General features: G+C 44.1%; 1 protein-coding gene across 2 annotated transcripts in view; it reads right to left on the minus strand.

The window, feature by feature from the left end:
* Positions 1 to 21,696, minus strand: part of Gucy1a2 (guanylate cyclase 1 soluble subunit alpha 2) — a 217,989-nt gene extending 196,293 nt beyond the window's left edge. For both annotated transcript variants that reach the window (XR_007210533.1, XM_048343770.1), the window contains exon 1: positions 21,072 to 21,696. Coding sequence is in view for 1 of the 2 variants with exons in the window: in XM_048343770.1 (XP_048199727.1) it covers positions 21,072 to 21,404 (333 nt within the window). In the remaining variant the exon portion in view is untranslated. The remainder of the gene's footprint in view (positions 1 to 21,071) is intronic.
* Positions 21,697 to 22,805: the final 1,109 nt, after the last annotated feature.

Consider the following 22,805-nt stretch of genomic DNA (forward strand, 5'->3'; position numbering starts at 1 on the left):
GCTCACGTGGCAAAGCATCTGCCTAGCAAGCACAAGGCCCATCCCCACAAAAAGGCACCCTGTGCAAAATTCCAAAACTTCAAAATAAGAATATCTTCATAATTATGCCTGCAGTCACCAATGGAACAAATGGTCTGACATTGTTAATAAAACAATTCAAAGAAATGTTACTTCAGCCAGGTGCCAGTGGCTCATCCTTGTAATCCTAGCTACTCAGGAGGCAGAGATCCAAAGATGGTGGTTCAAAGCCAGCCAGAGCAGAAAAGTTCCTATGAGACTCTTATCTCCAATCAACCCCTCAAAAGCTGGAAGTGGTGCTATGGCTCAAAAAGTGGTAGAGCCTTGAGCCAAAGAGCTCAGGAACAGTGTCCAGGTCCTGAGTTCAAGCCTCACAAATGAGGAAGGAAGGAATGAAGGAAGGAAAGAAAGAAGGAAGGAAGGAAGGAAGGAAGGAAGGAAGGAAGGAAGGAAGGAAGGAAGGAAGGAAGGAAGGAGGAGGGAGGGAGGGAGGGAGGGAAGAAGGAAGGAAGGAAGGAAGGAAGGAAGGAAGGATGTTACTTCAAATAATCCATTTACTTATTTACTTAAAGAGACATAAGTGTAATAATTACCACTTTTTTCCAAATATCCAGACCTAATGTTCATTTTCCCAGCCTCTAACTAAACTTAAAACATGTAAACCAAAAATAAAGACTTAAAAGTAAATATAGAACTTAGAGTCAGGACCTCTGAATTTCAAGTCCAGCTGTGTTAGTGACCTTTCTATAAAATAAGCCAAAACACTCTTAACCTGGGAGTAAGAAAGTTCCAGGGGGGGTGGGGGTGGGCGGGGGAGTGTTTTCACTTTGCCATCTGGAAAACCCTTGTAGGGGTTTCACAGTCCCAGCAGTGATTGCAAGCCCAGGCTGCAATGTGAAGCACTGAAGCTCCCATCTCCGAGTACTCTTAACCTCACTTTGTGCAAGGATGGAAAACTTTCAGAAAAGCTGGAATGGTATTTTAAGTGACCCACATACACGTTTACTACTAAGCAAAACTTATAGTCCAAAAATGCTAACGCATGCTTGTGGGGTGGGGTGGGGGCTATAAATGTATTACAATATCACTGGACTTCTACTTACAATGGTTGATCCGAGACATCGCCCACCCTCTATTTTCCTGGGGAGGGTGAGTAGACATTTGAACATCTCATGAGAACAGAAGTTGAGAGCTAACATTATACTAACTGACCCACAGGGGGTTCAAACCAATAAACTGTCCGATTAGAGATATACACAAAATAGTGAAAGACTCAGTAGTTACTATCACTGTAATTATTGATTGAAACTGAATATGCTTAATATAGAATCAATATGATAATTAAGTCTTCCTCTACAAAGTGTGTTTTCTGTCCAAGTATTCTCCCTTGTGTGTTGTTTTACGTTAATGCTTTTCGACATTGAATTGCAATATGATACAAGACTCAATACCATCAATACTAATTTAAGCTGAAGACATAGCCCCTTGAAGAGGAATCATTATTGCTGGGTTGTTTATTTTAAAGTCCTTCCCCTACCCTCGAACACAATCACATTCAAGTCACCTAAGAATGCTAGTTACTTTCAAAGAATTCCAGAGAATCATAACACCACCTTTAGTTCTCAAAACATTTCACACAAGCTGAGTCCCGTGACAACTCCCTGAGTCTCAGATTTCATTAACCACATTTCACAGAAACAATAACTGGGAATCAGAGAGAGTACGTTGTTTTTCCTGAGCTACAAGAGATGAATGCAGCACCAGCAGAGGATTTAGGACTGCTGAGCAATTCCGCTCACCACCGACTGCCTCCACGCATAACTTAATACTCTTCGGTGTCCACTGGCAAAAGCTCCCAGTGCTTAAATGAAATTCACCCTTTTTCTTAATCTGTCATATATGAACAAAAGTTATCAAATTGTTTTCCCACAGTTGTAGATGTTGTTTAGACAGCCCTGTTTGTGGCTGCTAGCATTTGAATGGGAAGATTTTAGGAGCTTTACCATTCTACTGCTCATTTTCTCAGGCAATTTAGATCAATTGAGTAGTATTTTTTCTTTTTCTATTTTTGCCAGTTCTGGGGCTCGAACTCAGGGCCTGGGAACTGTCCCTGAGCTTCTTTTGCTCAAGGCTAGCACTCTACCACTTGAGTCACAGCGCCACTTTCAGCTTTTTCTGTGTATGTGGCACTGAGGAATCGAACCCAGATCTTCATGCATGCTAGGGAAGCACTCTACCACTAAGCCACATGCTCAGCCCAACTATGAGATAAGATGGCACTGTTTGGAAACACTTGCTTGGGAGAAAATAAAATGGATCATACTATAACCTAAGGCAGCCAAGGGGACATTGCTTAAGCCTCTGAACCTCACAGATGGCACAGAACTGACTGTGTACGTAGTGAAATAGGAATCAGCATCTGAGCAACACTGTACTAGCCTCCAACAGTGTCTGGAGTGCTCACTGTCAAACACTGGGTCCAACACATCATATCACCTGATCTTCACAGAAACCCCACAGAAGTAGAAGGACTGCTGCCCCAAATTCGTAAGTGGAACAACTAAAATCCAGACGAGCTTAAAACACTCGCCCGAAGTCACTTTGATAGGAACACAATCTAGTCAGAACACAATCTAGTCTGACTGCCTCCAAAAGCCAAGTTCCCAACTGCTTCTAAACTGAAATACATGACTCCATTCTCCCCAATGCACAGAACACAGTTGAAAGGGATTAACTCCTAACTACCCTGTGTGTGGGTTTTGGGATAAACATTTTTCTGACCTGCAATTTCCTGTTTGAAAACATAAGATAAACTTTTCTCATATATATACATGTATATATGTATATATATATATGTATGTGTATATGATATATATGTATATATATCTTACATTTATATATCTTATATTTTAAGGTTATACAAGTAAGGTTATTACCAAGTATGTGTGATTTGGTGCATTTATGCATGCTTCTCTTGAAGGTAAAGCAGTTTAAAAATGTTAAATTGCACTAAACTGAATATAGCTAATGTCTCGGACTGTAGTCAGACAAGTATGCCCAAATCTATTAACTGAAATATGGTAGATTCAGAGAATTCAAATAATGTAATTACTTAGAAAGGCTAATTCACAGTCCATCAAAATAACCAGGTACTGAAAGTGTGGGGTTGGAGTCAACAGGAGTGGAGGGAGATGAAGACAGGAAGTGGGGAAAGAATGCAGTTATAAAATTGAATGCACGCTGGGTGCTGGTGGCTCACACCTGTAATCCTAGCTTCTCAGGAGGATGAGATCAAAGTGCAAAGCAGGAAAGTCCTTGAGACTCTAAACTCCAATTAAGCGCTAAATAAAAGCCAGAAGTGGGGCTGCAGCTCAAGTGGTAGAGTGCTAACCTTGAGCACAAAAGCTCAGGGTCAGTGCCCAGGCCCTAAGAGTTCACGCCCCAGAACCAGCACAGAAAAACAAAAACAACAACAAAATTCAATGCATAGCCTACAAAATTAAGAAAATTGAGGAAAGAGTGGGGTGGGGAAGGATTAAAAAAATACACTGTCTCTACGTAGTCACAGTGAGACCAAAGAAGGATAATCATAGAAGTGGATCACAAAGGCTCAATTGCTGTGTGCGTAGGATCATATAAAATAATATTTTTCAAAATGAACTCCAAGAAATGAAAATAAGAGATCTGTTGTTGTTGTTGTTGTTGTTGCCATTTTTTGCTATCTTTTCCTTTTGTCTTGATTTTTAGCATATTTGTCTTTGGGAGGGTAAAGGGGGGCACAGAAACGGTGACAAAGAGTGACCAAATGCAGCAGTGGTGCTCACTAGACACTATGTGGAAAATGAACTAGACAACTTGTGGGTGGGGATGGGAGGGAGAAACTAGGAGAAAGTAGGGGAAGGGAAGACATTGTTCAAAAAGAAATGTACTCATTACCTGGCTATGTAACTGTTACCTCTCCGTACGTCGCCTTTACAATAACAATAAAATATATTTTTTTAATGGATGAAAGGAATGACACAGATCAAGATGCATTGTATTCATAAACTGCTTTGTTAAATGGCAACTCCTTTGTACAACTACTTAAAGATACTAAAAATATATATATTTTTTAAATTCTTACAGCCATCATCTACGTATTTCCAAGGACTTCTCTACTGTTTTCTGTATTTGGGGAGCTAAAAAGAGTCTAGGAATGAAGGAAGGAAAACTTTTATTTCACAAACAAATGGAAAAACATATCAAACAAGCTGTCAACCCTAAATGCACTAACCTAAATGCTAACTAATGTTTTAAGTTGTGTTACTTTCAGGCATCCAAAGGGGTTTTCAATCCAACCTATCCATTTGTGAGTACAATGCATCTTCATCAATGTCACCAAATGCTAATACGTAAGTGAATGGCGACTCCTCCAATCACTTGCCGGGATGTAAATCTATGCAAAGTGAACCACTGAACCACAGATACAGCTTCTCTTCACATAAGTAAGATGGGGAAAGATACAGAGGGCAACCCACAGGGAAATGAAGAAAGGCACCACTTGTAAAAACAACTCATATTGTTGAGTTTCATCTGAACCCTCTGATGCATTGAAGAGTATGATTTGTAAAGGAAAGGAAAAAATCAAAACAAAGGGGAGTCTGCCTTATCCACAGACCCCGAGCATCAGGGTTCCATGATCTGATCTCCTCTTATCACTCACTGGAAAGCTCCAGAAAGTAGGCTGAAGAATTTGGCACAAAATTCTTTTTGTTTTGATTCTACATAAATTGAAGCAAACTTCTGATTATGACTTGGCACTCGGGCAGTAAGAAATGTGCTGACGGGGAAGACTGAGCAATGAGATGCATTTCACAGCCTTTGCTCAGTGGAAAGAAGAGCACTGTCACTCAGAGGCAGACTGGAAAGCCGGAAGCATTTGGTTTTCACTGGTTTCCAGGACACAGAGAAGAGCGAGACATCAGACTTTCAGTGTCCCGCTGAAATGAGCAGAATTCATGGCCACGCTCTGCAGAGTGGCCTCACCCGGAAAGAAAAGGAGCTCAGGCACTGGTGGTTCATGCCTGTGGTCCTAGCTACTCAGGAGCCTAAGATCTGAGAATTGCAGTTCAAAGCCAGTCTGGGCAAAATAGTCCATGAGACTCTCATTTCCAATTAACCAGCAAAACAACAAACAAACAAACCCTAGAAGTAGCTCAAAGTGGTAGAGCACTAGCCTTGAGCAAAACAAAGCTGGGGGAAAGTGCCCAGGCTCAGAGATTGCGGCCCAGGACTGGCCCATGTGCACACACACAAGAAAAGAAAGGAAAGAAAGAGAACTCAACAATGGTCCACATATACTCTGATATTTACTGACTAGAATCTAATCCATAGGACAGGAAACACACTTAGGAGGCAGATGTTTGGCAGATGAAAGCTACATCATTGGTGTCCATGAGACACTAGATGACCAAATTAAAACAATACGCTTTCCTGGGGTGGAGGGAAGGGGAGGAGAAAAGGGAAAACAAACATACAGGCAGAGTACTGATATCAATGACATTAAAAGTCTTATTGTTTTAATTTAACTGTGAACTAAACATACTTTACCTATCACTCTATTATATGATCATCCTATTATTTTCTCCTTCCTTCTAATAAGGTATCTAATTATGCCAAGACATGCGGATATACAGACGTGCACACGTGTGTGTGATGCATGTAGAGGAAGGCATATACCCTTACACCACTGGCATGATTTTAGTGATTGCCAGGACTTTCTTCATATTTAAAAATCAAAATTCAGGTTATGTCATTGCTCTTCCCAGGCTCTGCAGCCTAAGGGGGAAAGGTGGGCAGTGGCCATGGCTTTTGTTGTTCTGCTCACAGCTGTCTCACCCTTGGGAGCCTGGGGCATACAAACCAACAGTGGGCAGGCAAACTAGGTCAGCCTTGAGGCAGAGTCCCAGTGAAGAAAGAGTCCATTAGCATTTCTAACACAGGACCATCACACAGTCAGAACCGGGAAACCAGGCAGGTACAAGAAAACCCACAGTACATTTGGACTAGCCTCTTCTTAGCAAGTCACAAAGCAGGAGAGGTGTGACAAGGGTGTATACTGAACGGCACTGCATGTCATATATTGAGGTTGTAACTGCTGGTTAGTAATGATATTGAGAAATGGTGGAAAGAACTTTAAAGTAGAAAGAGGCATTAAAATGTAGGTGGTAAGCTGAGCACTGTAGGCTAACACCTGGAATCCTAGCTACTCAGGAGGCTAAGATCTGAGAATTGTGGTTCAAAGCCAGCCAGGGCAATCAAGTCCATGAGACTCTTATCTCCAGAGAACTGGAAGTAGAGCTGTGGCTCAAAGTGATAGAGCGCTAGCCTTGAGCATGAAAGCTCAGGGACAGTGCCTAGACACGGAGTTCTAGCTCCACGACCAACAACAACAACAAAAAATGTAGATACTGATAAATGGCTATGTGAATGCATAGGAAATGTGTGATAAATATATGATAAATGGATATGAAAATGTGACAGATAGGACAGGTGAAAGGAAAGGAAGGACGGGAGGGGAAAAGGAAGGAAGGATTATAGATACAGATAATAGAAACAGGCAGGCAGACAGGCAGATGTCACACACAATGGGGTACCACCCAGCCACAAAGAAGGACAAAACTCTTATCACTTCCAGAATATGGATGGAATGAGATATCTTGAAATAAAGCCCAACTCAGAAAGAGCATCCCATGTTTTCCCTCACTAGGGGGTGGATAGGGGCCCCGAAGGGCGGGGAATAGATGCAATCCATGGAGCAGACCACATAGGGTATACACTGAGAAACATTCTTGACCTCGGACAAGTTAGTATTCCTCTCTGTGCCTCAGTTTCCTCTCCCTTAAGTTGGGCGCCCTAGTAATCCTTGCCCTGTCTACTGATGACATTCCCTGGGTGAATCGGGAAGGATACCAAGGGTTTTTAAAGCAGGTGTCATTTGTGGTTAGCGACTCCTCCCTAGGACAGCTATAGATCCAGCTACCCTTCTCTCACGGGTCTCAGCAGAAAGTTTTTGTTACAGGTCATGTCTCTAGTACCTTGTGATTTCCGTTCAAGCCCCTAAAATAAAATACAGTTGGCAAATGCCCTGGATTTTCCAAACTCCCTTAGATTCCCTGTTGTCATAACTGCATGAAAAAACTTGAAGAGGGCAGACATTCGATTGGAGTTTAGGAGCCTTGGAGGAGCTCTCTCCACCAACACACACACACACACACACACACACACACACACACACACACACACACACCCCGCTATCCACTCCTATACTGGGGTTCACTGGTAAGAAGAAAGCTTTCCAATCATTTGAACATGATCAAGTGTTCAAAATACAAACTGTCACAGTTGGAGGAGGCTCAGAATGCACTTGGAGCCATAAGGTTTTCATTTAGGAAGAGAGGAAAGATGGGTAACACAGACTAAGAAAAATAAACATTCCTACCTTACAACGTTTTCCTCACCCTTAATCCGTAAGAGATCAGAGGTTAAACCAGAATACATACAGTATGTATTCTGTATGTATTCACACACACACACACACACACACACACACACACACACACACACATGGGTGGAGGTGTGGCTGAGTTGGTAGAGCACCAGCCAGTGAGTGAAATCATCAGGCATTATGCTTGAGTCCCAGGCTTGAACAACAACAGAAAGACAGAAAAGGAGGAAGGGAGGGAGCGAGGGAGGGAGGGAGGGAGGGAAGGAGGGAGGGAGGGAGGGAGGGAAGGAGGAAGGGATGGAAGGAGGAAGGGAGAAAGCAATTGTTGACATGAGTTCCTTGAAAAAGTATTGTTTTTGGGCTTGTAGCAAACTTGTAGCAAAATGCTTTTCCCTATTGCATTTTGCTAGAGGAATGTTTAATTTTTATCATAACAGTTGTGGGTGTAACTGATTAGGGTGATGTAGTCTACCTCTATTATAAAAATAATTGGATATCTCTGTCAACTCTACATTAAGATCTAGGTTATTTGTGAGCAGTCAAAAGAGTCAGATGGTAAAAATCACACTGACAGCTTCATTTCCTATCTGATTTCCTCTGGCTTGTCCCACCCTCAACCCAAGAGCTCCAGTAAATAAACTACACAAGGGTGGACAGAACCAACAGGCAAAGTGTCCCGGGACTATGATTCACACTGCTGACCACGGGGAATAAGCGGCAGAAGCAGTTGATTGGCAAAAGAAGGATCTGCCTGAAAAAAGAAAGTTAGATTTAAACTTGGAAAACACCCTTTTGGAAACATTAATTCAGAGCAAAAGGAAAGATTGCTTCCCTCCTCTGAAATGTTATTTATAATGGCAGTAAGTTAAGGCAAGAGGAAAAAGGTAAATAAAAAGCAAGGCTTTATAGCTTGCAAACACTGTTTATTGACCATTGTATCAGGTAGGAACTATAAATCTCTCTTCTCTAGCTCCCACACTACATACGCCTTCATCGCTGTCTCAAGTTTCAAGTGGGAGGATGACGGTCCATAGCTAAGATTCTCTCTTGCTCTCTTGCTCACTTGCTCGTTCTCACTCACTCTGCTCTGCTCTGTTCTGTTCTAATACAATGCAATCTCATTATTGTAACTCTTGGCAAAAAAAAAATACTTTTGGAAGCAGGTCCTTTTGGTAAGAAGGAAAAGACATTTCCATCATTTGTGGCAAATTTTTAAAAAGACACAATGGGGAGTCATGAAGTCTATTCCAGATTTCTAATTCATGTTATTGTTTAATTCACAACCATTCATGGAGTCATTTCTCTTGTGCCCTACCAAATCAACAGTAAGTAGACCCCCCCCCGTTCATTACCTTTAAAATAAATTCAGAAAAAAGCAAAAAATAGATTCAGAGATATAGATAGTTATAGACAAGTATTTCCAATGTGCTACGAAAATAGTCAGGTTTCTTATGTAAAAACTATTAACAAAAACGTAACCTACAAATGTTTCTGTATGGTTTCCTTTCTGGAAAATATATCAACAAACAAGCCTCTTAAGATAAACACAGAGAGAGAGAGAGAGAGATTCGGTAAGCATTCAAAGATGAAGCGAGATATGGTATCACACACTTACAATTCTAGCACCGCAGAGGCTGAGACAGGAGGATTCTGAGTTCAAGTTAGCCTAGGATACATAGCAAAACCCTATCTAAAGAAAAAGAAAAGCAAGCTGGGAGCTAGGTACTGGTGGCTCACCCCTATAATACAATTCTAGTTACTCAGGAAACTGAGATCTGAGGATCATGGTTAAAAGTCAACTTGGGCAGGAAAGTCTATGATGCTTCTACCTCCAATTGATGACAAAACAAAGCAAAACAACAACAGAAACAGAAGTAGAGCTGTGGTTTCAAGTGGTAGAGTACTAGCCTTGGGCAAAAAAAGCTAAGGGACAGTGCCCAGGTTCAAAGTTCCAGCCCAGCACCAGGAACAGCACCAAAAATGAAGAAAGGAAGGGAGAAGGAGGGAGAAGGAGGGAGGGAGGGAGGGAGGGAGGGAGGGAGGGAGGGAGGGAGGGAGGGAGGGAGGGAGGGAGGGAAACCTAGAAGAAATGTACTCATTACCTTACTTATGTAACTGTAACCCCTCTGTACATCACCTAGACAAAATTAATTTTTTTAATGAACCAGCAAAAGCCAGGCTGGAAGCATTACTCAAGTGGTTGAGCCCCAACCTAGCAAGCCTGAGGCACTGAGAGGAAACCCTAGTACCAGTGGGGGGAAAAAAGAAAGAAAAAGAAAATCAAGACATCACTCATGTATAAATCATACCAATCACATGAGGATGGAGGGAAGAGTGGAATTTAAAGAAAGTTAACCAGAGCAGGAAAAATGAGGAAATTCAATCCATGGCATTAAAATGAGATATTCTTCTCTGTATCCAGATCTATAGAACCCTCTGAATGAAGAAAACAGATTTCCTATTAATGTGACAGTTGCTCCTTAAATCTGCTTTGGAGTAATGTCTGTCTTGAAAGTTCTTGTTTCCCCTTGAGAAGACGCCATCCAAGAAAGAAGGTGAAGAGGCAACCACTCTGAATTTCGTTCTTGAAATCTTTGCAACATATAATCAATCACAAAGAAAACCATTAGGTGGGAAAACTGTAAGCATTCTCCTGGGATAACTGGTTGGGACACCTCAAATTCCTGGCCCAGCAGAAGTTAACCACAAATATTTGTTTCCTGAAATAATGTTGCCCTGTTTTTAAATATACAGATTATGTAGAAAGAACTCACTCTTTCCTGCTACTATATAAAAGTCGATTGGGGCAGCAGATTTTAATATGCATGGAAAATACAACTTTTCTTTTAATTCTACAGATAATTGCATCACTCTTTTTGTTGTGGTTCAAAGATCTAGTGTTCTGACTCACAATACAGTAAAAGTCCAAACATTCAGACCAGACATTTTAAATATATGTAAGATAAAAGAATAAAAGTAACAATACATAGAGTAGCTCTATACCTATAATGCCAGCTAGCTGGGAGGCAGAAATAAGAGGATTGTTGTCCAAGGATAGACTTGGGAAAGATAGCACAAGACCATATCTGAAAAATAAACTAAAGCAAAGGGGAAAAAAGGGCAGAATAGTAGCTCAGGTTATATAGGTACAAAAGTTCTGAATTCAAAGAAAAATACATTTTTAAACATTTGTTTATTCTTTATCTGCACTATGGTTACTATTGTTATTGATTTTACTTTTTAAACACATTTGAATGTATTACTTTATTTAGTTCTTGCATTTCTATGGTACCTTAAAACAAATATATTTACAGTCACTCTAAATTTATTCACTTAATAATACTTATCGACCAACTGCAATGTGGCATAGATACAGAATTTGGCAATATACAAAAAAGACAAAAATTCTTACTTAATGAAATGAAGCAAAATTTGCCCAGAAAAGGGAACAAGAAGACCAAGAAGCTAAATTTGTTTATGCCCATCTTGTTTGGCCTTATTTTACCTTCCATACTTTCCAACTGTACAAACTTTTTCAGTGTAACAATAAAAGCCTATGCCCTTGGCACCTAAAGACATCCATTCGTAACCACCCCACCTGTGTCAAAACAGCACCAAAAAGAGCGCTAAAAGTAAACAAATCACATGGAAAAGATCAAAACAAAGGGTGTGTGTGTGTGTGTGTGAAAGAGAGAGAGACAGAGAGAGAGAGAGAGAGAGAGAGAGAGAGAGAGAGAGAGAGAGAGAGAGAGAGAGAGAGATTTGTGTATATGGGTCTTGGATCTTAAACTCAGGGCCAGAAGTCTGACCCTGAGCTTTTGTGCTCGAGTCTAGTGCTCCCCTTGAGCTGCCCTAGCTCCACTTCTGGTTTCTCAGTGGTTAATGGAAGACAAGAGTCTCAAGGACTTTCCACAAATTACAGGCATGAGCTACTGGCACCCAGTGATAATATTTACTTTAAAAACTAAAAAGAGAATGTGCTACTACAAACAAGAATGAGAAAACACTGCCTTCTACATGGCTTTCAATTTACACACTCCTATCTTCAGAAGAATTTTTTTAATCCCAAGCCTAAAACTACTAATCAAAGTGATCAAAAGTTATGAAAGTAATGGATTGATTATACAAATGAAACAATGTACCTCACCATTGCTTCAGAATTTGTTTTGTGGTGGTTAATTGGAGATAAGAATCTCACAAACTTTCCTGCCTGGGCTGGCTTTGAACCTCAATCCTCAGACCTCTGCTTCCTGAGTAAGTAGGATTACAGGTGTGAGCTACAGGTGCCTGGGTTTATCTGCAGGTTTCACAATTCCATTACAATGAGTCGTTTACTTACTTGGACTTCGCCTCACAGGTCCTCTGCGGTCCTCCCTCCCACTTCTCCTTCTTCTCCCTCCCTCTTCCCTCTCTCCTGCTCTCCTTCCCTGTCTCCTTTTATTGCCAAATGCCTTAAATCAGGGATGTCTGGCATGATAGCCTTTATTTACCCTTCACACATTTCCCCCTTTAAGCCTCATTTAATCGTTTCTATCACAGATGCAAGATGAACACGATTTGTCTGAGAAAACTTATAAGTAGGCTTCAAAGTAACGTTTAATTTTTCTTAATTCTTGTGTAAATATCAACCTCTAAGGTCCCTTCTTACACCAACTCTCCAGCCATCTCCTACCCTACTAGCACAAAGAAAGCGTTTGTCACCTGCAATCTGCTGGAGGTTTTTGTTTCATTTTTGTACATTGATTTGTCCATCACTTCTCCATTCTCTTTTGCTGTTGTTTTGTTTTTCACTCTCTTTCATTCAGAAAGCTTGCTAATTTTTCAAGATAGTATCTATCTCCTGCAACATCATTCATTCTCTTCAACCATGAGCTCTTTTCCCAGCTCTGGTCTCAAATCTTCAGCATTTTATTTCGTGATCTGCTGCACAGGCTATGTGTTGAGTCTGTGCAAAATGTAGAGTCCAGATTGATGCTGGTGGCTTACACCTACCCACTCACCAGCACGTACACGAGTGCGCGTGCACACACACACACACACACACAATGTTAAGGTCAGCTAGATACCAGTGATTCACACCCGCAATTCCAACTACTCCAGATCACAGTTCAGGCAGGAAAGTCCATGAGACTTACTTCCAATTAACCTCCAAAAAAGCCTCAAGTAGATCTGTGGCTCAAGTGGTAGAGTGCAAGCCTTGAGCAAAAAAAGCTCAGGGACAGCACCTAGGCCTTGAGTTCAAACCCCAGGACCAACACACATGCACACACAGGCATATATACACATGCATGCACACACACACACACACACACACGCACGCACGCACACAAAATGTAGTCAAAAATTGTCCCTGCTATTAACAAACTGATGGAGGCCCAGGAAACAGCATTCTTCAGTTATGTCTTCTGTTCTTTGAAGTTTGATAACCAGTAACTTCCATGAAAAACTACTAAACTGTAAGCCTCAAATAGTATCAATTGGAAAGTTCACAAAGTGATATCTCACCATATCTTATAGGAATGTTTAGTCCTTCTCAATTCCCCATACCAGCCCGAACCAATCGCCAGCCTGCAATGCTATTTATTTCCTACTTCCTTGGTCATCAAGGCCTGGAACTTCCAACTCTATGAGGTACTCTGAGCCTACAGGACACAATTCTAGATCTGCAGATCCTGTCCTAAAAATGCTATTTGAGGACCCAGATGATCTCATTTCCATCTTCTAGCAGTATGTTTTTGGCTACAGTAGCCCCCTTGCTGACAAACAGTTCTCTTTCATTTAACAGAGAATTGTGTAGAAAATGTAAGCAACCTGACAGGAGGACTCCTTACATTACCTAAGTTCTTAAACTGTAAATGAGTCACTCACAAAGACCTAGAAGGAAGCTACCACTCCATATTTTCTTTTTCTATACAACTTCACAGAGATGTTGGGGTTTAAACAGCAAGTGTCTGCAATGTTCAAACAGGTGTGCACACCTGAGCATGTCTCTTCCAGTCTGGATGCAAAATCTCCACATTCTGTCTGAAAGAACCAAATATACCATCCAAGATACTAAACATATTTCATACCTGTAATCCTAGCTACTCAGGAGGCTGAGATCTGAGGATCACAGTTCACAGCCAGCCCCGGCAGGAAAGACTGTGAGACTCTTATCTCCAATCTCCAATTAACCACCAAAAAGCTGGCAGTGGAGCTGTAGTTCCAGTGATAGACAGTTAGCCTTGAGCAAAATATTAAAAAAAACAAAAAAGCTCAGGGTAGTGCCTAGACTGGCACAACAAAAATAAAATACTAAACACAAAAGAAAAACAATCTATTTAAATAAAAGCCTTGAATTTTGTTAAATTACTGGTCAGTATTTCAAACAAGAGCACATAAAGAAAATCCAGTCAGTATATAGCCCTTGGTAAATATTCTCCCAGCCTGTGCCATTCAAATTTATGTTTCTTCCTAGATGTGTGCAAAATTCCCCAAAGGGAAATATCATATCTTCTTAGTAGCTCACGATGAGCAGTGTTTATGTCTAGAGATGATGTATTTACCTTGCTATTATGTCCAATAAAATATTTGTTATTTCTTATTTTACTTTGAGTACTATACAATACAGATAATATCAAAGGTGAATAAAAAGAGAAAATAATGGTGCAGGGCTCTAATCTGTAGGCTGAGAATCTATATACAAGTCAGCCTGGGGCAAGAAAATCCAGGACAATCTTACCTCCAGTTAAGCACCAAAAGGGAAAGCCAGAAATTTAAAAAAAAAAAAAAGGCTCGAATGTAGCTCAGTGGCAAAGCACTTGCCTAGCAAATGCAATGTCCTGATTCAGTCCCAAGTACCAAAATAAGAAAAGACCAAAAAAAAAAAAAAAAAGAAGAAAGAAAGAAAGAAGAAGAAAAAGAAAGGAAGAAAGCCAGAAGTGGAGCTTTGGCTCAAGTGATAGAGTATTAGAAAAGCTCAGGAACAAAGCCCAAGACCTGAGTTCAAGTCCCAAGACTGGCGCACACACACACACACACACACACACACACACACACACACACACACAAAGAAAGGCAAGAAAAACAAGGGTAATAGCGAAAAATCTCATACTCCAGGGGACTTCTCAGGAGTCTAAGAATCCTTCATGGTTCACAAGTTACCCACTGAAAAGGAATTCTGTGACATCACCTCTACCCACAAACAACCACCAGAGTCATTTGTCTTTAAAACCAAGGCCTGGCAATTGAGGTGGTAGCCAAAGAACAGAGCAGTACTGTAGCCAAACAGAGATAACAAAGGCCACGATCTTTCTGCCTTGCCCTTCCAGCCCCTGCACAGATTCCTTTAAAAGCAGTCAACGAGGCATGCTTGCAATTCTCAGACAAATGAAATAAGTAGTTTCTCTTTCATCTCATATTTTTTTTCTAATTTAAAATCAATTTATTATGAAATACCTACGCTCTAGGCAATTAAGTATAATGGTCCTTGTGTTATTATAGAATTCGTAAAAGTGGCTTTCAAATTGCTACATCACAGCTTAGTGGAAATGTTTGACTCTGGAACAATTACCCGTGCCTCGGTACCCATGTGAGTCACAACCAGAGAACCAAGAAGGGACTCCAGTTTTAAGATATTTTGTGTGTTTTTTCTAAATAGATTGGCTGATTATGCCAACAAAATGAAGCACTTCTTTATCTTTTGGGGAGGACTTAACATCTCCTAGCCTACTATATGAACTTTTCAAATAAGGTTACAAGCAAGCAAATTATTGAGGAAAAAAATAAAATCATTGGAAATAATATTCAAAGCAGGTTGAAATGAACAGCTCTCACTCTGAACCTGTTATTTGTTGAATTCTGGGAGTTTTACAAAGACTACTCTTTCGCTTTCAGAGAGATAGAGAGGACGGGGATGGGGGGAAATTCTACAAGGTAGTTATAATTCCAAGTTCACAAAAGAGAAAAGCTACAAGCACTGGCAGGTAAGAGGTGGCTTTTCAGGGTCTTTTTCTTTTTTACTTTTCTTTTCTTTTTGACCAGTCATGGGGCTTGAACTCAGGGCCCAAGTACTGTTCCAGAGCCTATTTGTGCTCAAGATTAGCACTATACCACTTGAGCCACAGTACCACTTCTAGCCTTTTCTGAGTAGCTTATTGGAGATAAGAGTCTCACAGACTTTTCTACCCAGGCTGGCTTCGAATCATAATCCTCAGATCTCAGCCTCCTGAGTAGCTAGGATTACAGGTGTGAGCCACCAGTACCTGGCGCTTTTCACTTTTCAGGGTCTTATCCTAAAGAAACAACTCGCAGGTCTATTTAGGCCAAGTCCCCCAAACTTGCTCTTACAATTCTGCCACTTTGTTTCTCTACAATTAGCAATAAGGTACAGGAAAGAAATACACAGCCATGAAATTCTCCTTTCCTATTATGCCATCTAATTTCTACAAATGAGAAAAAATAGTTAACTCTTTGGAATATACTGTATCTAATTTCATAATTCTAGTGAATTTTGTTTCTCGGCACTTTTTAAGTCTCACTGAAGCCCAAACTGAAACCATAGATAAACTACCAAAAATATCCTAACTAGCACACAAATAAATGTTGTATATTTTTCATCATTTCTGCGTTAGCTACAGTCACACTTGCTGAGGATTTTTAAGGAGTTTGCAGATGTCCATGAGCTAATTTTATTTCCCATTGGAAGGGGATAATAACTAGGTATCTTTTGTGTCCTTATGCTGTTGTCTAAGCTTTTTATTAATATAATGTCACTTGAATCTCAATTTCTTTTTATTTCTCCTTTCCTTTTTTTTTTTATAATTTCCTGTGTCCATAAATGAACAAGCTTTCCTCCCTTTATTTGTCTTTGCTCCCATTCATTTACTTCTCTTTCCACATTTCTGCAGCCTCTGAGGGTGTGGAACCCTCCAGCAATGCCACTAGGGACCAGGCTCTGACAAAGACACCTGGCGAGGCCACGCCCCTGGCTGCTTCATTAGCAAACCCAAAGCTGATAGAAAAGGGACTGACCAAACTGCAACTCTCATACAGCAAGAATCCAAACTGGCCCAATAGCTATACCCTTGTGAACACATAAGATGAGGCTAAGTGAAATTAACTCCATGTTATGGAAACAATTGTTATATCACAGTTGTAACTACTTTCAATGTCCCATGTGTATCTGTAGCTTCTATTATTGATGATGTTCTTGTATCACCTTCCAGTGGTTGTACCTACACTATCTCTGTAATCTTATCTGAGTATATTGGAAACCATGTATACTGGTATTGGATGCAGGAAATTGAAAGGGAATACCAAATTTGAGAGACACAGGGTAAAAAAAGACAAACAACTACAAAAGCAATACTTGCAAAACTGTTTGGTGTAAGTGAACTGAACGCCTGGGGGGGTGGAGGGAAAGGGGGAGGAGGGAGGGGGGCATGAGGGACAAGGTAACAAACAGTACAAGAAATGTATCCAATGCCTAATGTATGAAACTGTAACCTCTCTGTACATCAGTTTGATAATAAAATTTTGAAAAAAAAAAAAAAAAGAATGAATCCAAACTGGGCTCCAGCGGATCAGGCCTCTAATCCCAGCTACTCAGGAGTCAGAGATCTTAGGATCACATAGTTCAAAGCTAGCCCAGGGAGGATTAATCAGCAAAAAGCTGAGTCTAGAGTTGTGGCTCAAGTGGTAGAATACTAGCCTTGAGCATAAAAGCTCAAGGACAGTGCCCAGGCCATGAGTTCAAGTTCTAGGACCAACACACACACACACACACACACACACACACACACACACACACACTAGAGTCCAAATAAACGAGCTACTAAATTCTCCCTTGATGTAAAATTCCCAGCTGTTTCTCCATATGTGTTCCTAAGTATTATTTCAAAATAAACAAGGTGATGAGTGGTTTATAACGTCTCCTAGTCAAGTCTTCAAGGTTATTTTTATTATCCTAGCTGTATTTCAGATTCACAGGGAACAAAACCACCCAATGAGGATGACACATAAAACTTCCCCTAGATGTCTCCAAGAAGACTGAAGTCCAAATGCTTCTCCTCAATACAACTTCCTGAAAAGAAGGACTTGAAGTAAGTTCCAGGAGCTCCACGTCTGGGTATGTTGATACTCGGCATGTCTGTTGACAGAGCTCTCTCCCAAACTTACCATACAGCAAATTCTCAACTTCCCTAAATAATCGGACAAATTCAGTAATAACTTGGATGAACCCTACTTCTGAACATAGTCTATTTTCTTGAAAAGTTTAAAAACAACTCATCCATGCCTTATTTTTCTTTCACATGCCATAGGATCATATGCTCCAGAATGATATGTCTTTGTAGAAATGAACAGTAAGGATAACACAGCAAATCAGAAGAGAGCTCACACAGCAGGCCCCAGAGATGCACAAATATTTAGGAAACATTAGCATCAGGTCTTTTGAATTTGGATTGTTTTTTTTTCAATCTCAGAGGTTATTTTAATTTTAAACTTTATTCTTTAAACAATAAAGTATTATCATGAGTTTATTTTTTGGGGGGAGGCACCTGGACTGAGGGCCTGGGCACTGTCCCTAAGCTGTTTTGCTCAAGGCTAGTGCTATACTACTCCAGCCATAGCTCCACTGCCTGTGTGTTTGGTGCTTAATTGGAGATCAAGAGACTTACGGACTTTTCTGCCTGGGCTGGCTTCAAACCACAAACCTCAGATCTCAGTTTCATGAGTCGCTAGGATTACAGGCATGAACCACCAGCGCCAGACAAGTCTTATCATAATTTTTGTATCATCATGCACATCAAAATGCACTCAATGCACTCAAAAATAACTATTAAAATATCCAAAAAAAAATCCCTTCACTTGGAGTATTCCATGGGTAAAATAATGCCTCTAATGACTTGGCAATGTCCTAGTATGTATGAAAAAACCAACTCAGTTTTATTTTGCTACTTGCAAATTGTGCATCCCGAGTGATGAGACATTCCATGGTCCTGAGCAAGCACAGTCTCATCTAGAGGATCCTGTGATGGGATGGTAGAAGGCTCGCTGCACTCAAATCAGCTAGAAACTAACTCCCACTTTAAAATGCTATCCTAGGCAGTCTTTTTAAAATAGCTATTCTAGACAGTTAAAAAAAATGTTCAGCTCTAAAGAAAGAGAATACCTGGGACATATTCCATCTCCCCAAGTGTTTCCAGTTAAGTTTAGAAGCTTGGCAATGCAAAAGAATGGATTCCAATGGAAGTTTCTGAAGCAGTACCTTCTCAGTCAGCTGTGGGGGCCACTCATGATTCAGTCACTGGCTTGAAATGGAACCTCTCTCTGTTTTCTTTGCATCCCTTGGTCTATGGGTAAGAGGTTAGCCGAGGAGAGATTTCCTCAATATGCCTTGGGAGACGAAAGATGCTTTACACTGTGCTGTTCTCGGCATCCACCTAACAGATCTTCTTCAAAGCAGCAAAGACAACATAGATCTGCCACCCTGCTCAACACAATGAACGTTCACAAGTCTTACTCTGAGAATCATTACCTGGACACGTGCTTTTCCTATCAGAGAGATTCAAATTTGACTTTACCAAAAAAAGAAAAAAGAAAAGAAAGCATAAAGTAACTGTCAGAGACAATTCCTCCTTCTCATTCCAGTAGTAAATATTGGGCTCTCCATTTGTTTGCTGCTGCTGCTAAAAGATGTGGAACTGTCAGGCTAAATTGCCATTACAAAGCTACCTTAGGAATTTGTAACTTCTCTGTCCTACCCAAAAAGAAAACTCTACAATTACGAAGATAATTCTCTCCCCACCCCACGCCCCAAAAAACTAACCATCCTCTCAATAGCATCACCATGTTAAAAAAAAAAAAAAAAAAAGAATCTGTTACATGCCGAAGAACATACTGAAGAATCACTTCATTGAACAAATGTTGCTTTAGGTCCTCATACAAACCTACACAGGCACAGTGAACTCAATTCCTCTTAGGAAACATGAGGCTCCACCATTTGCCAAATTAGGTAACTGGCGGGATTACTGCTGCCTGGGGAATATTTTCAGAGAACAGCCAGCCCATTCTGGGGTCTCTTTCTAGGCTGTCAACAGAAACCATGACAGAAAAGTAAATTAAAGACTAAAACACCCAAGAATGAAAAAAGAACTCCAGAGTGGCTTTACTGAGGAAAGGAAGTCATTCTCCACCAATGCCGAGTGCCATGAGGGTCACCTGTAGTATTGCCAGATACAAGAACCCAGGCTCTCAGAATCTTACTCTTGCTCAGGTGCTGCCTGCCACGCAAGAATGGTTCCAAAGTAAGACTTAAGATTAGTCAATGTTCAGATTCACTGTGGGAACTATAGAAAAGTTAAAAAAAAAAAACCCAGGTGTGGAGAGGGGAAAGGCGGCTAGGAGTTCAAGTCCTTGCTTCCACAAGGTCTGAAGCTGAACAAAGATTTAACACTGATTTTCCTTCTCATCCTGACTGTCCGGGAGTGGATTCCTTCACAAGAGAGCTCAGGCAGGCAGGGCAAGATGAGACCCAGAGGTCTAGCTCTCCTGCAAAAGGTAGAGGCCTGCTCAGAACCAGGCCCCAGGGCTGTGAAGGATGGGTAGAGACAGGGGGAAACTGCTGTTCCCCCAGAACTGCTGATCCGCACTCCGACCCCTCCCCCCCCCATCACCAGCACAGGTTTGGAGAAGTCTAGGAAAGCATTTATTCACTTGACACATAGCTGTGAAGAGCTTCCTATAAGGAAGGCATTAAAAAAAAAAAAAAAAAGAGCAACACAAAGTTCTGGAGATTGCCTTGAAGGGGAAGTGAAAGATGAGATAGATGGGGTGTAAGAAGTGTCCCAGAGGTTTTGAAAACCAGGAGCCAGGGCTTCCAAGCGCAGAGAGTAGAACTAGTAAGTGCCCTGTCTCATTTAAATAATAATAAGATAAACTATAAGGCCCAGGGTGCAGAGAAGAAACTACAGGGTTCCCCCTGGGAAGGCCCGGGAGCAAACTCTCTGCCCAGTGGCTTCCTGAAGACTTGAGAAACCGGAAGCAGCCGAGGACACACAGATGGCTGGTGGAATTCAGATGTCAGAGAAGGTCAGGCCAAGAGCAAGAGGGTGTGGGAAATAGGGAGAGGAAGGACTTCCGGGAAGGGGGCTGGAGGGGGGCTCCTTTGGGATGGGGTGAGGACAGACATGAAAGACGTCAAACCCCACTCTAGATCCCAGCGCCTAGGAAAGTTTGGGGGAAAGAAAACAGGTGGCGCGAAGGAGCACTGGGGTGGGAGTCCTGGGTCTGACACTGGGCGCACAGGCTCTGGGATCAGGGGACCTAGAACGGAGTGGGGTGTCTCTCAGTCCTTTGGCAGTGTTCCCGCCGCCGCCACCACCCCCTACCCCATCCGCTTCACCCTCTCTCCCCCTCTGCTCCCCACACCAAGGCCTCCGGGAACCCTGGGCCGCCCCCCAGCGGCGGGGCCCTGCGCGCCCTCCCGGGTCGGCGCGCTCCAACTTTGCGGACCCCTGCGGGGCGCGGGGCGCGGGGCGCGGGGCGCGGGGCCCCTCCGGACGGGCGGGCGGGCGGGCGGGCTCACCGAGGGCGCCGTCAGGCGGCTGATGCTCTCGCCCAGCGAGTCCAGGTTGACCCGCCGGCGGCGCTGCGCCCTCCTGGCCCCGGCGGCGGCGGCGGCGGCGGCGGCGGCGGTGGCGGCGGCGGTGACAGCGGCAGCCGGAGCCGGGGTGATGGCAGCGGCGGCCGCGGTGGTGGCGGCGGCGGCCGTGCGGGGCCCGGGGTGTCCGGGGGGGCTCCGGCTGCCGTTCCAGCAGAGCTTAGCCATGGGGCACTCCCCCTCGTCCTCCGGGCTGGTCTCCAGGTAGTCGGAGCCCAGGGAGCTGAAAGACTCGGATGAAATCTTCCTGCGAGACATGGTGCTGGTGCTGGCGGGGCCGCGGCGGCGGGCGGCGGGCGGCGGGGACGCGGCGCGGGCGACCGCGGCGGTGGCGGGATCAGCGATCGGCGGCGGCGGCGGCCGGGGCCAGCGTTAGGCGAGTCGGGGCCGCGGGGCGCTGCGGGCGCGCACTGCCGGGCGGGAGTCCCCGGGGCCGCGGAGCCCCGCGGACCAGCCGCTCATGGCGGGAAGTTGGGGCCCGAGCTCGGCGGCTGCACCGGGCTGGGCTGGGCTGGGGGCGCCGCCACCGCCGAGGCTGCCGATCGCGTGGCCGGGGGGCCCCCCGCGAGGGTGTGATCACGGGCGGCAGGGACGGACGAATGGGCGGAGGGAGGAGGAGGCTGCGCCCCGACCTGGTGCGCTCGCTCCGAGGCCGGCTAGTGCCGGAGCCGCCTGCGCGCCTCCCGCGCCCCTTCCCCGCTCCCCGCCTCCCTCCTTCTCCTCCCTTTATCCTCCCACCGCCCGCATCACGTGTCCCCACCGCACTCATTGGGAGTCTCTGCCTCGCCTGTCGCCACGTTTCAGGAGCAGCGAGGACACTTGGTGCCGCTGTCCTCGGCGCGCCCTCCTTGGCCACCCCACGAGGAGCGCGCCGCACCTGGCTCCGGCGGGACCCAAGGTCCCCCCACCCCACGCGTCCGTCCCCCGCCCCCGGAGAAAGACAGTGGGGCGCTGGAGGGCGGAGAGGGGCGCAGGGCCCGGCCGGGGAGATCTCCCTCTGCAACCAGCTCCTGGAAGCCTAGCAGCGTCCAGCAGGGGGTTCGTGCCCCCCCCCACCTCACCCCCTGCCTTCCTGGGACTTTATTTAGGAAGTTCGGGGGGCAAAGGGAAAGGCCACGCCATCCAGCCTGACTGTCCCAAGACCTGATGCCCAGGCAGGAAGGGAAGGACAGGGGCCACATGTTGATGTCCATCTTCCTGGAGGACTCCTGGGGGCCACCACCACCCCTTCCCCGAGCAGCAGGGACCGCGGGCGGGGGTGGGGAGTGGGTGGGGGGGGGCTCCGGCGGGCTTCGCCCAGCGGGGCGCGCCGACCTCGGGCTGGGCCCCAGTGCTGGACAGCTCCGCCTGCCACCTGCAGCCGCGCTGGCCCGCGTGCTGGACGGGATGCGAACAGTTCCTCTGTAGACCCAGCCCAAAGCGGGACCCCATCCCCACCCCCGTGTCCCTCTTCCTCGGGGCTCTCCGGGTTAAATCTGGGCGCACTCAAGCAGCTGGCAAAGCTTTGGGGCGTGGGAAGAAAGGATCAGATTCGCCACAGCGCGAGCTCAGCCCTGGTCTGCAGTTTGAGACGGCCGCCTCGGTGCTCACCGCCCTGCGCCTGGCACCCAGGCCTCCAGGAGGCAGCGCCAGCGGAGCCCTGGACTTTGTTCAGCCCTT

This window comes from Perognathus longimembris, chromosome 3 (genome assembly GCF_023159225.1).
Source record: "Perognathus longimembris pacificus isolate PPM17 chromosome 3, ASM2315922v1, whole genome shotgun sequence".
Classification (NCBI taxonomy): Eukaryota; Metazoa; Chordata; class Mammalia; order Rodentia; family Heteromyidae; genus Perognathus; species Perognathus longimembris.